This window comes from Eublepharis macularius, chromosome 3 (assembly GCF_028583425.1).
Source record: "Eublepharis macularius isolate TG4126 chromosome 3, MPM_Emac_v1.0, whole genome shotgun sequence".
Lineage (NCBI taxonomy): Eukaryota > Metazoa > Chordata > Lepidosauria > Squamata > Eublepharidae > Eublepharis > Eublepharis macularius.
In genome coordinates, this window is record NC_072792.1 from 83,627,161 (window position 1) to 83,642,391 (window position 15,231).

The window sequence follows — 15,231 nt, forward strand, 5'->3', positions numbered from 1 at the left end:
TACTTATTTTACCAATGTCATAGCCCTGTTATTTTGTGTAGACTAGTAAGCAAACCAAAACCGTAAACCCCTGTGCTGTAGGCAATATACTATTAAGTGATTGACATTGCTTTTGAACTGTTAAAATCCCATCCTAAGGTATTTCCAGTCTTCACTAGTAGTCAGCTATCTGACTATCTTGTCTGAAAGTCTCTGTGATATAAGATCAGTTCATCTGATTCCTACCAGTATGAAATTTTTGTCTGATGAGATCCACTGACATCCAAGAAGGTAAGTTAGAGTTTAAAAAGATATTGCAAGTGTGATACTTGTCCTTTAGATCTTGCAAGAGTGTGATACTTGTCCTTTAGATTTTACCCTCCCTTGATTTCTGTTTCTTGCTTTTGACAACAATTCATTATATATGTCATAATAACTCCCTTTCAATTTGGTGCCTTAAACTCTCTTGTTATTTCACCCTCTGGGTAGGTAATGCTGCCACCAGGAATTCAGTTCCAAACTAGTTAATTTAATTTTCCTTGAATAATATGCCCAAGCATTTGGCTCTTTTGTGGGACTATGTGGCCCTGAGGATAAGACTGGGATATATAGAAATCACGTATACTCTGGGGTGAACAAAAAAACCCACCCAAAACAAACTTTTATTAGTACATGAAGCATATTAGTTTCTCACCTTTTCTTAAGTTTGGTGGTTTCAAAGATAGTTACCTGTCCTTAAAGTCCCCCCACCCCCGGTAGACTCAGTCACACAAAGTAATTTTCCAAACAGGTCTTCTTTAAGATGATAAACTCCACACAGATTCATTCAGGCCTTTCCACACAGCTCGCCTGATTTAGATAGATTAATCTTTCACTCAATTTTACAAAGGTATTTACACAATTTTAAAGTTGAGAATGAGGAAATTGAAATTGTTCAAGATTTTCTATTCCTTGGCTCAATCATAAACCAAAAAGGAGACTGCAATGAAGAAATCAGAAGTTTGAGACTTGGAAGAGCAGCTGTGCGGGAGCTAAAATAGATCTTTAAAGATAAAGATGTCTCTCTGAGAACCAAGATCAAGATAATCCAAACTATGGTATTCCCCATTACTATGTATGGATGTGAAAGTTGGACAGTGAAGAAAGCTGACAGGAAGAAAATTGGTTCATCTGAAATATGGTGAAATGAGGAGGAGAGTTTTGCGGATATCATGGACAGCCAAAAAGATGAATAAGTGGGTACTAGATCAAATCAAGCGTGAATCCTCCCTAGAAGCTAAAATAACAAAACTAAGGCTATTGTACTTTGGTAACATCAAGAGAAGGCAAGATTCTCTGGAAAAGTCAATAATGCTAGGAAAAGTGGCAGTAGGAAGATCTAAAATGAGATGGCTTGACTCAATAAAAGAAGCCACATGCTCCAGTTTGCAGGATCTGAGCAGGTCTGTTAATGATAAGACATTTTGTAGGTCTTTCCTTCATGGAGTCGCCATAGGTCAGAGACGAATTGACAGCATATAACACACACACTATCTCTCACTCAGACTGAGAATCCTTTCAGGCTTCCACACAAGTTGCCTGCTTTGCCCAGAATGAATACTTTTCTCTCTGCTCAATAACTAAAAAAACCTTGCAGTTCACTCCACCCCTAGAGTTCTGCTACTGTCCAATCAGATTTCACTCCACTCATACCTCAACTCCACCTATACTCTCAGGGCCAAGCTACACATGACGAATGACACTTGAATGGCAAGAGTATTTCTCCCTGTTCACTTGCCCTCCACTCAATCCACTTGCCGTTCAAGTGTCATTCGTCATGTGTAGCTTGGCCCTAAGGCATCAACTAATCACCTCACTCACTCATCCCTCTCTTTCACGTCCCATTCTTCTTCTGTAACACACCAAGCATTTAAAGAAAGACACACACTTAAAATCAGTAATATATATACACACACACGTGCACACACACTTGGCCCCAACCCAACAAAAGTCATTTTGGGTGCTTGTTAACATCTCAGTGCACATCCAAAAAAGTAATCTAAGGTTAATTCTGCCCCCAATGTACTATGTGAAAGGGAGACATTCTAGCTTTCCTTGTGCATTTTCATTCACTCTTTCAGGCCACAAGAGTTACCCATAGCAATGTCTGCATTGAGATCAAACAATTTAAGTAATAGCATGTTGCTAAATGTTCTAACAACATCTCCTGAGGCTTCAAGGATAAGATAGACCAAAATCTATTCCACAAATTAAATTCCAAAGTGTTCGTGTGGGAAAAGAATGAAACAAGTTGTCCAGCCATCAATGTGTCTGAGTTTCTGTGTCAGAGTAGATCAAACATGCAGCACTATACACAAATTAAATTTTTGTAGTGGAACTTCTTGATTGAACGTCTGACAAAATGTAATTACAAGTGATAAAAAGTATTATATATATAATTAGCAAGAAACAAAAACTATGGTAATTACAATGTCTGAACTATAAATGAAGGGAGCTTAGATTAACACAAACTGATCCTGGAGTTAATGGAGGGTCAGATTTTGCAAAGTTCATTCATCGCAAGCGTGTTGGCCTAAAGCAAGACTTGGTCATTGTAATGGATTCCTAAAAGTGTTCTGAGAGTTTCCTTTCCTGTGTCATAGGTTGTCATTCACCCCTTCAAAACCATTGAGCTCCAGATGAAGAAAAAGGGCTTCAAAATGGAAGTCGGTCAGTACATTTTTGTCAAATGTCCTGCCGTGTCCATGCTGGAGTGGCACCCTTTCACACTAACTTCTGCCCCTGAAGAGGATTACTTCAGCATTCACATACGTATTGTAGGGGACTGGACAGAAGGCTTGTTTAATGTCTGTGGATGTGACAAACAAGAATTCCAGGATGCCTGGAAGTTGCCAAAGTAGGTACAGAATACAGTGGCTATGTAATTTTTTTTTAAAATCAATTTTATTAGCTTAAGTTAACATAGTGCAAATGCTGACATGAGCTATTTAATTATTTGTTGATTTTCTCCCTAATATTCAGTCTTGTCCCTCAAATCTCAGGCTTGTTTCCCAGAAACATTCTATTGTTTTGCAATAGTCAATGTGTGATTATATAGACCCACAAAGTCGCTAAAGGCAAAAAAGGTCTATAGGATGCTATTCAAGAGGGCAAAAGAGAATCTTGCATTATCTTTACTTACCTGCTGCTTGCCTCTGTCAAAACTGAACAATAGCTCTATATGACTCAGTTGCAGTGGAGATGCTGAGGATTGAACTAGGACATTCTAAATGCCAAGCAGATGCTCTACCACAGAGTGACAGCCCCTACTTAATTTCCTTATCCTTGTTTGCTCATAAAAATCTGTTCTCCAACATGGGAATGATAGTAATAACTGATATACTGTTCTTCTAGACAGATTAGTGTCCCACTCAGAGTGGTGGACAAAGTCACTGTTACCATTATCTCCACAATACAGCTGGGGAGCTGGGGCTGAGAGGAGTGACTTACCATGGCCACTCTACTGAACTCATGGGATTTGAACCAGCAAAGTGTTGATTTGCTGCCCAACCACTTAACTGCTATGCTACAGCAGCTGTGAGGCAGACTCAGTTTGATACTATCTGCAACTTACTTCTCCAGTTAGCTTGAGTTTCACAGAATCACAGAGGTGGAAGGGGCCATACAGACCTTCTAGTCCAATGCAGGATGAGCCTAAAGCATCCGTGACAAATATTCATCCAGCCTCTTCTTGAAAACTGCCAGCGAAGGGGAGCTCACCACCTCCCAGGCAGCTGATTCCACCTTTGAACTACTCTGACCATGAAAAAGTTTTTCTTGATATCCAGCTGGTACCTTTCTGCATGTAATTTAAGCCCGTCGCTTCAAGTCCTATCCTCTGCTGCCAATTGGAACAGCTCCTTGCCCTCCTCCAAATGACAGCCTTTCAAATATTTAAAGAGAGCAATCATGTCCCCCCCTCAATCTCCTCTTCTCCAAACTAAACATTCCCAAGGCCCTCAGCCTTTCCTCGTAGGGCTCAGTCTCCAGACCCCTGATCATCCTTGTCGCTCTCTTCTGCACCCTCTCGATTTTGTCCACATCCTTTTTGAAGTGAGGCCTCCAGAACTGCACACAATACTCCAGATGTGGCCTGACCAAGGCAGTATAGAGAGGGACTATGACCTCCTGTGATTTCGATGCAATGGCCCTTTTGATACAACCCAAGACTGAGTTTGCCTCTTTTGCCACTGCATCACACTGACTGCTCATATTTAGTTTACAGTCCACTCTTACCCCAAGATCTCTTTCGCATACACTACTGCCCAGAAGTGTATCCCCCATCCTGTATTTGTGCTTCACATTTTTGTGGCCCAGATGTAATACTGTGCACTTATCTATGTTGAATTGCATCTTGTTCACAACTGCCCACTTCTCCAGAGTATTCAGGTCTTGTTGAATTTTAAATCTATCTTCTTGGGTGTTTGCCACTCCTCCCAATTTGGTATCATTAGCAAATTTAATGAGTAGCCCTTTTCCCCCTTCATCCAGATCATTGATAAAAATATTCAAAAGTACCAGGTCTAAAACCGAGCCCTGCAGCACCCCACTGGACACCTCTCTCCAATCTGATGAAATGCCATTGACCACCACTCTTTGGGTGTGGTCCTCTAACAAGTTCCCTATCCACCAAACTGTCGTATAATCCAGTCTGCAGTCTTCCAGTTTACCCATTAGAATATCATGGGGAACCTTATCAAAAGCTTTACTGAAATCCAGGTAAATCACATCGACAGGGTTTATATTGAAGCTTGTTTAACCCATAGCCTTACCAGGCCTTCGGCTGAGTGCCAGCAGGTGTCCTCTTTCTTCCATCTAAGACTACCACTTCTTCTGGGGCTGCTCTCGGCCATCTGCTATGCCCATATATGGACTCCCAATATTTGTTTAAATAGCCTGCTCCTGGACTATTTTTAATGATTTTGTAAAAAATTATTATTGATTTTATGTTTTTGTGATTTTAATGTATTTTTAATGTTGTTAGCTGCCCTGAGCCCATCTGTGGGGAGGGCGGGGTATAAATAAATAAATAAATAAAACTATCCATAGAAGGAGACTACACACCGACTTCTTAAATGATCAGGAGTGTTGTAAATACCCAGCATGTTAAACAGCCAGAACTACCAGGTGGAACTTGCCACTGAAGTGATACTGCAAGATTGGCTTCATCTGGGTGTCACAGTATGGATTCTGCAGCATGTGTGGGTCAGACACAGTTGTTGCTGTTAACCATATCCTTATAAACTCTTCTAGGATAGCCGTGGATGGCCCCTTTGGCACTGCTAGTGAAGATGTGTTCAGTTATGAAACGGTGATGTTGGTTGGAGCTGGCATTGGAGTCACTCCATTTGCATCAGTCCTCAAGTCTGTATGGTACAAATATTGCAATGATGCCACTAACCTAAGACTCAAAAAGGTATGAGCTCAAATGCCACCACACTTGCTTCCTAACATTTAACAGTGTACATAGAGAAGGACTGGGACTTGTTTGGGGTCCCAGCTGGTTCAGATGAGTTTACAAATATTTTAAATAAATAAAGACAAACGCTTGGTCCAGATGTATCTGTATGCAAAATGTGCTAATACAGCATGGTTTATTTGATGTGAATGCATCACTGGGTACCTTTGATCCAGTCACACACTCTCAGCCTAACCTACCTCTCAGGGCTATTTTGAGAATAATATGGAGGCAAGGAGAATGATGTAAGTTGCTTTGGGTACCCGTTGTGGGGAAAGGCAGTATGTAAATGAAGTACATTAATAAATATAGTTTAAGATGGGGGCAGATAAAAGATAAGTTGTTTATTGGGTTTGAAGGAGAGAAGGGGTGTAGAGAAACATGAGCATATGGAGGCTGCCAGGAGGAGGGAAAGAGGAAATAGAGTGGGGAGTGAAGCACACCCCTCCCCTACAGGTTTCCCACCATGCAACGGGGCTAGCTCAGCCAGCACCATGCAGCAGCTGGGGGTGTAATGGTCAAAAGTGAAGACTGGGGGCAGACAAAAATGGGTGGGAAGGAGAGAAGAAAGCAGGAAAAAGTGAGAATATAGGGATTGACAGGAGAGGGAAAGAGAAAATAGCATGGGGAAGGGGATACAGGGGGAAATGAGATGCCCTATGCAAGTCCTTGTGTGTTCCCCATCATGCAACTGGGCCTAGACCAATAGGCCAGCACTGCACAACTCAGACTTTTCACAAGGAGAGGCTGCCTTGGGTTGGGAAGGAGGGAACTGAAGATGGGAGAGTGGAGATAAAGGTAGGTTTGCTGATGGTTGGGAAGAAGAAAAGGAGGCAGCGAAAGGGGAGGTGCTATGGGGGATTTCATGAAAGGGAAAGAGGAAATGTGGGGAAGGGGAAATGAGATCCCCCCGCAAGTCTTTTCAGGTCCTCCAATTGTATAACACTGTGTTTGTGTTCAATTTTGACCCTTCCAGATCTATTTCTACTGGCTCTGCAGAGATACTCATGCCTTTGAGTGGTTTGCTGACCTCTTACAGTCACTGGAGGTTCAGATGCAGGAGAGGAATAATGCAGCATTTCTCAGCTACAATATCTACCTTACTGGCTGGGATGAATCTCAGGTAACCCCTCAGTTATCATATTTCTCATCTACATTATTGAGACTGCTGAATGGAAATGGAGCATAATATGTTGGATCCAGTGACTGGCTTTTATCCAGCACAAGGCTTTCCCAATCAGAGGAGCATTGCTATTTAGTGGAAGGAAATTATTGTATCCAATCTATTATAATATGCCGAATTTATACTTGTGCTGAAGATGCAGAGAAATTACCAAAGAAAAGACCTAATGATAATTTTATTTTTCTTGGGGGAGGAAAATAGCATGGTTTAAAAGGTGACTTCCATACAGTAAAAGCAGAGTTTGACAGCAGCATTTTTCAAAGAGTTATTACTACATTTGGTTAAATCTCTGTTTCTCTCCTGTTGCAGCCTCCATTTCAATGTAAATTCAAAATACCTTCAGACTATCAGAGAAGAAGAGAAATTCTCTTTCTTCTCCTTGTTATCTGCATTAACTGAGAGATGATAATCTTTCAGTTTCTTTCTGTTAAAGTGCTTATTATTCAATGTTTGTCCAATGCAAGTTAACAGAGCAGAGTAGTGTGACTTCTCATTTCTCTTCAGAGAAAACCCTCCGGAAGTAAGAATATAGAATTGTGCTCAATGTCTGCATAGGGAAAACACCAGCAGTTCATAAGGAGGTGATGCATTTCCTGATCCCACAGCAACTTGTCCCCCCTCCTCCCCAGCTCCCAGGCTGTGAGCGAAGGGGATAGAGGGAAAAGTGAGCGGTTGGCAAGAAGGGAATCGTGCCACCCCTCCTTTCTGTGCTTCAGGTAGTCTGCTGCCAATCACACCCAGAGACTTGTTTCCCCCAGTCTTGGAGCTAGGGCTGATTTGGGAGAAATGGTAGCAGCACTACTGATGTTGTGTTCAGGGGTGTTAATTTAGGATCAGGACTTCAGCTCCCGATTCTATTGACTTCCACCTGCACCAGTGGATTTATGTGTTCTTTATAAATTTACCTGTAGCTTTTCACAATCTGCTTTGGTTCTCACCATCTTGAATAGTTTGGTATCATCTGCAAACTTGGTTACCGTTCTGCTTAGCCCCAATTCCAAATCATTCATGATCAAATTAAATAGAACTGATACCGACCCTTGTGGGACCCTGCTTTTCACTTCCCTCCATTGTGAGAACTGTCCGTTTATTCTTATTTTCTTCTTCCTGCCATTTAACCAACTTTTAATCCATGAGAGGACCAGGCCTCTTATTCCATGATTGCTAAACTTACTCTGGAGACTGTGAAAAGCTTTTGGAAGTCCCAGTATACGATGTCTACGGGATTGCTCTTATCATATGTTTGTTAAGATGCTCAAAGGGACTTCAAGGGGTTGGTAAGGTAGGACTTCCCTTTGCAGAAGCCATGTGGATTTTCTCTCAGCATACTTTGTTCCTTGATGTGCTTAATAATTTTCTCTTTAATAACAGTTTCTATTCAAGATAAGGCTGCATGTGCTCACGGGCTCACCAGGGCCAAACTGTTGGTGAAAGGAAAGCCTGGACAAACCAGTTTGGTGGTGGCAGGGACCGAAAGGGAAAGCAAAATGTGAGGTTTGCCCTCTCACACATAGCAAACACACACAGTCTCACACATAGCAAGCATACACGTGGCAAGTACACACAGCCATTGATGGACCATAAGTTGGTCCATCAATGGCTACTAACCACGGTGACTAAAGGGAACCTCCACATTCAGAGGAAGTCTACCTCTGAAACCGAGTGCCAGGAGGCAACATCACGGGAAGGCCTTGGCTTCTCTACCCTGTTTTTGGCCCTCCAGACCAACAGAATGTGAGACAGAATGCTGGAATTAGGGTTGCCAGCCTCCAGGTGGTGGCTGGAGATCTCCCGAAATTACAACTGATCTCCAGGTCACAGAAATCAGTTCCCCTGAAGAAAATGGCTGCTCTGGAGGGTGAACACTGTGGAAGTATACCATGCTGCGGTCCTTTCCCTCCCCAAACCCTGCCTTCTCCAGCTTCACTCCCCCAGATCTCCAGAACTATCAAGGTGTTTCCTCAGCTCTTCCAGTCTCATACTGGCTCATTTGCAGGACTGTGATGTCATTCTGCTTTGTTCATCGGCTGGACAGCCCTATTTTTTCAGAAGTGCCTCTGAGCAGTGCCATCAACCTCAGCAGACCCTACATTTTTCTTGTATAGAAATAAAGCTTGTACCCCTGTCTTCCTCTAGGCTACACACTTTACAGTTCATCATGATGAAGAGAAAGATGTGATCACCGGTTTGAAACAGAAAACCCTTTATGGGAGACCAAATTGGGAAAATGAGTTCAAAATGATTGCAAATCAGCATCCCAGGTAAATTTGTTTCATGGTACTTATAGAAAGTGGTCTCATGCAGACTACATTTTATTCTCTGAGTCAGCCACTGTCTTTTCCCCTATGGGTTGAAGGATCTGATAGGACACCCACTGACAGGATAGATCCTATGAACTCATTCTGCTTATAATGGAGCTTTCCTTCGGCACAAGAAGCCCTGCTCTAATGAAACATACCTCTTCCGCCAATGCAAGACTCCTTGTGTTGGAAAAAGTCTCTGTGCTATCAGAATAAATTCATAGGATCCAGCTCACTGTAGTTTGGAGAGATGAACACACTTGAGTTCTAACCTTGACAGTATGATCAGCAAAACAGTAATCCTGAATGACTATATTTTAAAAGGAATGGTATGTCTGACTCCTTTCAGTGGGCAAGAACTAAGCATGTGCTTAATTTCCCTACTAAAATCAATGGGACTTAGAAACAGAAACATAGAGCTGGAAGGGACCCGAGGATCATCTAGTCAAACCTGCATGATGCAGGAAATTTACAGCTATTCCTCAATGACCCCTGCTCAATGTCCAGAGGAAGGCAAAAACCCTCCAGGGTTCCTGGCCAGTCTGACCTGGAGGAAAATCTCCTCCTGACCTCAAAGTGGTAACCAACATTACCCTGGGACATAAGAAAGGGTCTCAAGAGCAGAGCACCTCCCTGCCTTCCCTTTCATGTTTTGCCCAAGTTCATATTGAGTGACAGAATCAGCATTGCTGATAGATGGCCATCTCTGCTTAAAAACCTCCAAAAGAGGAGAACTCACCACCTCCTGAGGAAGCCTGTTCTGCCAAAGAACCACTATAACAATCAGGAAATACTTCCTAATGTTTAGCTGAAAACTCATTGATTTAATTTTAACCCATTGGTTCTGGTCCAGTCTTCTGGGGCAAGAAAAAACAACTCTGCTCTATGTTGGAGCCCTTCAAATATTTGAAGATGGCTATCATAACACCTCTCAGTCATCTTCTCTGCAGGCTAAACATATTCAACTCCTTCAAACTTTCCTCATAAGACTTGGTCTCCAGATGCCTCACCATCTTTGTAGCCCTCTTTTGGATACATTCCAACTGGTCAACATCCTTCTGAGAGCCAGTTTGGTGTAGTGGTTAAGAGCAATGTAACTCTAATCTGGAGAACCAGGTTTGATTCCCCACTCCTCCACTTGAAGCCAGCAGGGTGGCCATGGGTCAGTCACAGCTTCTAGGAGCTCTCTCAGCCCCACTTACCTCACAGGGTGATTGTTGTGGGGATAATAATAACAAACTTTGTTAACCGTTCTGAGTGGGTGTTAAGTCATCCTGAAGGGTGGTATATAAATGGAATGTTGTTGTTGTTATTAAACTGAAGGGCCCAAAATTAAATATAATACTCCAAATGAAGTCTAATCAGAGCAGAGTAAAGTGATCCGGTCTCTATACTTCTGTTGATGCAGCCCAAAATTGCATTTGCCTGAACTCATGTTCAGTGTATGGTCTATTAAGACCCCTAGATCCTTTGCACATGTGGTATTGCCAAGACAAGTCTCCCTCATCTAATAATTGTGCCTTTGATTTTTCCTACCTAAATGCAGAACTTTACATATACCCGTGTTGAAATTCATTTTGTTAGTTTTAGACCAGTTTTCCAGCCTGTCAAGATCATCCTGAATCTTGATTCTGTCTTCTACTGTATTTTCTACCCCTCATCTGCAAATTTAATGAGTATCCCCCCATTCCTTCATCCAAGTAATTTATAGAGATGTTGAACTAAAATCGGCTCCAGGACAGATCCCTGAGACAGTTGTTGTCACTCCTCTCCAAGAGGATGAGGAACCATAAATAAGCACTCTTTGGATATGATCTGTCAACTAATTACAAATCCACTAACAGTAATTACATCCAAGTCACATTTTTACCAACTTGTCAGCAAGACTGAAATCAAGATAAACTATTTCTCCAGCATTCCTTTAATCCAACAGAGTAGTAACTGTATCAGAAAAGGAGATTGTTTGTGATAACTTGTTCTTGAGGGACCCATACTGGCTCTTAGTAAACACAGCCTTCTTTTAAATGCTCAAGGACTGACTATTTGTTCTAAAACTTTTCCATGTATGGATATCAAACTGACAGATCTGTAGTTACCTGGCTCCTCCTTTTCCCCTTCTTGAAGATGGGGGACAACATTTACCCACCTCCAAGATTCTGATGGGAAATCACAAAATTTTGGATGGATCATATTCAAATTGAGTAAATGGCTTTAACTAGTCAAAATCCTCAGAGATGTGTTTCATTTAACTGGGTAGCAATCTTGCTGGGAATCCACAGTAATACAGCACATCTGGGCACATTTACAAAGAAGTATTACTAATTTCAATACAAATTACTTCCACATAACTGTTAAAGTACTGTAGGATGACATTATCAGTGGTCTTGACTAGGGTTTTGAGATAACATTAATAAAAGTTTCAGATGTTTCATATAAAAACTTGTAATGATGTATAAGATTGTGGTTTGGAGCAACACATTTCCCTGTGGCAGAATGGAAGTTTCCTCTCTCCCCTCCCACAACTCTCCATGAAATGCTGCTTTGAATGGATAGGAGACCCTAAGGAATGACACGAGTGTGCTTGCAGTGTGAAGGGGGCATGGGTGGAAATTGCCAGTTTAGTCTGGATCCCACCCTGTTTTTTAAAACCAAGAAATAAACACTAAATATTGCTGAATTTTGGGTCTCAGGATAAATAGTTCTCTCAATGACTGCAACAGTATGTGACAGGTCATCTCAAAGAAGAAAACAGTTCATGCCCTCAGCTGTGATACATCAAATGATGTTAGTGAATGATCAGCTTCTTTTTTTTTTTTGCTAACTCAAACTGTAATCCTACTGTAGATCAAAGTATGTTGCTTTTGATGCCAGAGGGTTGTACTTTATATTATAAAAATGCCAGTATTACTTGCTGGACAATCTCATGGGAGTTTGAGGTTTTAAAGTGATATAATAATGGGCCTTGTAATAGAGGGTTTCAGTATCACAACTGTAGTTAACTTTCTTCTGTAACAACCTTAAATTTACAAAATTTAGCACCTACAACAATATCCTTCCTTTTCCCAATAGTTCAAGGATTGGAGTTTTCCTGTGCGGACCTGAAGCCTTGGCTACAACCTTAAATAGGATGAGTATTAACAATTCAGAAGCTGATCCCCGTGGAGTGCACTTCATATTCAACAAAGAAAATTTCTGAACATGCTTGTCCTTACCCCACCCCCTCAAAAACGGCTGTTTAAGCAGTATGAATCTTAATACAACTAATTATCTTCTCACTAGAATTTTGCCCCGATATAACCCCAAGTTTCTATGTTTGGCTTGAGTTAGCTTTTGCATTGTGTATTATTTAGCAAACTATCTATTCTCCATGTTAAGTTTGACATGGAGTTGACATATCTTCCTTATGTCCTCTACCATAACCTCATTTTCCATACAAGGATATGTCTAGGAGGTTTATACAGATAATTAATGGCTAGAGAACTAAAATCACACATGCCTTTTCCAGCTCTTCAATGATCATTTAGGAATCTTCCCCTGCTTCAGTCAGTGCACAATGCCACTGTTCACAAGTTATCTTCTCTAGCTTTATATTCATAGGGCTTCCTTCAACCTTGTTAATTTCACCAGATACTAGAAAATGGTGGTGATGCATAGCAGATCCCAGGATTGTAGGAAAGGCGGTGGATGACTCAAGTAACGTGCTGCACTTGTTAATAAGTAAGTAATAGGGGAAATAAACCAATACATTTCTCCATTTCACTACTAGTCTGAGAAATAACTCGAGGCATTTAAACTTGGTGATGATAGAAGAAGAAACAGCCAGTTCTTATAAGCAATCAAGACAAGGTACATGATCTTCTGAACAGTGTAGATTGACAGGTCATAGCCAGGAAAAAGGAATGCAGTAAGAATAACATTCTTGGATAGCAACATTCATTTCAAAACATAACTGGGAAAGAATATCCAAGGCCAGAGCTGAATATTTCCATTTTTAACTTTAGATATATAGTGGAAGCAAACTCGTTGTGCCCTTTTTTATGGCCTCTATGTTATGATGTTATAAAAACAAATTCAGGAACAGAAATGCAAATCATAGGGTGTAGAAGGATTTTCTCACAAGCTTTGAGCAGTCCAGGTCAATGAGTTTTAATTAGAAGTTGAACAGTAACCAAAGGGGCACTTCCATATAGGGCAGAGAAAGAAGTAAAACAAAAATCCTAAATATCCAACACTCAGGAAAAAGTGTTCAACAACCAGCTAAACAGGAGCTTCATATAAGCACTTCATGGGTGATACAAATATACAAGAAAGCTGAAATCAATTATATATCCACCCTCATGCATGGGCCATCACTAGATTTAAAAACCTGCTAGAACTCATTTCAAGGTGCATTCTGCCTTTCACATATGCACATTAACAGTGCTTTAAGTGGTACGTATGAAATTGATGTAGTGGGATTAGAGGAAATGCTTTCAATATTATGCCAGTTACTTAAAAAACAAACTTTTTTGTTTCTTGGGGGGAAAAGGGAGAGAGAATAGAGCTGGGAAAGCATAGGACAGACCCTTAGTGGAACAGTGAGGTTAACAACTAGCAGCCTTATATACAGGAAAAGTCACCCTTTCTATTTGATGCCCTTATCTAAAAGGCATTTTCCAGACCCTTAGTTATTCATAAGAATGGTGCATGATTGCCCTAAGGTATGTATATATTGCTTTGATTTAAGTGCATTAAATTAGAACATAAAGTTTCTATTCTGAAGTCTGATTTTGAATTTATATTCTTGTATTGTACATAGCATTCTCAGTAAAATAGTCTGATTATTATTTTCTACTTTAATGAGGCCCTATATCAATTTTTGATAGAAGGACAAATAAATTTCAACATGTGGGTCATTTAGGGGTTTGCATTTGGTTCATGTAGACCCTGTGTTTAAATGTGAGTTAGACGTCGTTTTTAAAAATACCAACAGTTTTGTACAATTGAGAGTGACTATTAAGACAATGAAATAAAAAGTTCTACCAAAGTTACATTGCTTAACTTTCTGCTTTCTGATTCATCATGGAAAAATTAACAGAAAACTACTGGCTTAACAGTTCTCTAGTTCCTACTTTCAAGGGTAATTCCAAAATGATAATCATTATCTTGCACAGTGCTCATTCATAGCCTCTCTTGAAAATATCCAGGGTTATTTTGACACAGAACTATGTTAGTTGTTAATAATACTGTGGCAAGAACTGCAAAGGGGATGTTCTGATTTGCATGGTATGTTCATACTTATTAATTTCAATAGGTGGATAATCACACTAATGTTGCTCATGGTTTTTAGCTCTGTGGTTCTGTGTATGTCAAACACATATGTAAAAGCTTAAACTATTAGAAGCATATTTCCTTTGTTTAGTCAAACAGAGTAGTTGTTCCTCCTTTGCCACATACTATTTTCTCATATACATCTCTCCCAAGTAAGCAAGGCTTTATGAACAGTCATATAACGTGAATTATTAGTATCACAACCTAAACTAACTAAATAAGATATCCTTCATTACAGTACTTCAAATATAAGGACCATTCTAATCTCATCTGAAATTAAAGTATTGGTTTGGCTTGTTTATTTGCCAGAAAGTGTTCCATGTATAAGAAAGGCAAAACAATTACTTAAAAAACACAAGCGGGGGGGGGGAGTCAACTTTATAATAACACATGTCTAGATCAATCACTGATCTGTTCTGAGAAATTGAAACTCTTTTCCTGTGTGATGTTAGAAATGTGGAACAGCTTTACTTTTAAAAATCCAAAAATGCATCATCTCAGCAAAGGAACAAATGGAATGCATTTATCTTACTTCTCTGCAGGAGTTTTGTGTGTACCTGTACTACTAACATTTTGCTTGCTTATAAAAATAAATTGCTATATGATCTATTTGTTCCATATGAAAGCAGAGAATGCAGCATTAAGAAACATAGGAAGACTGAAGATATTTAATAAATGTGTATCATCCAGTGCAAAACTTGTTGTAAATGCTTATATTTAGATAGGCAGGAAAGGTACAAGTTCAGAAAACAGTTCAGCTTTCTACAGGCCTGTTTCAGAACGTTATTAATAAATGGGAAATGCAGGAAGAAATTGTGTAATCCTTTGCAATCAGTTGAAGTGTATCTCACAACATGTTTCTTCATGCAATGTATGATTAACTTAGTGAATTCATGTTTGAAAGATATTTTGAAGGCCACTATTAAGCAGCATGTGTATTTTTATTGTACAATACAATATTT

At 40.2% G+C, this 15,231-nt stretch overlaps 1 protein-coding gene across 2 annotated transcripts in view; it reads left to right on the forward strand.

Moving 5' to 3' along the window:
• The window catches only part of LOC129326782 (cytochrome b-245 heavy chain), a 52,310-nt gene extending 38,333 nt beyond the window's left edge, over positions 1-13,977 (forward strand). For both annotated transcript variants that reach the window (XM_054975122.1, XM_054975121.1), the window contains 5 exons: positions 2,622-2,875; positions 5,272-5,434; positions 6,453-6,599; positions 8,796-8,920; positions 12,029-13,977. In XM_054975122.1, the coding sequence (XP_054831097.1) occupies positions 2,622-2,875; positions 5,272-5,434; positions 6,453-6,599; positions 8,796-8,920; positions 12,029-12,155 (816 nt within the window). In that variant the 3' untranslated portion in view covers positions 12,156-13,977. The remainder of the gene's footprint in view (positions 1-2,621; positions 2,876-5,271; positions 5,435-6,452; positions 6,600-8,795; positions 8,921-12,028) is intronic.
• Positions 13,978-15,231: the final 1,254 nt, after the last annotated feature.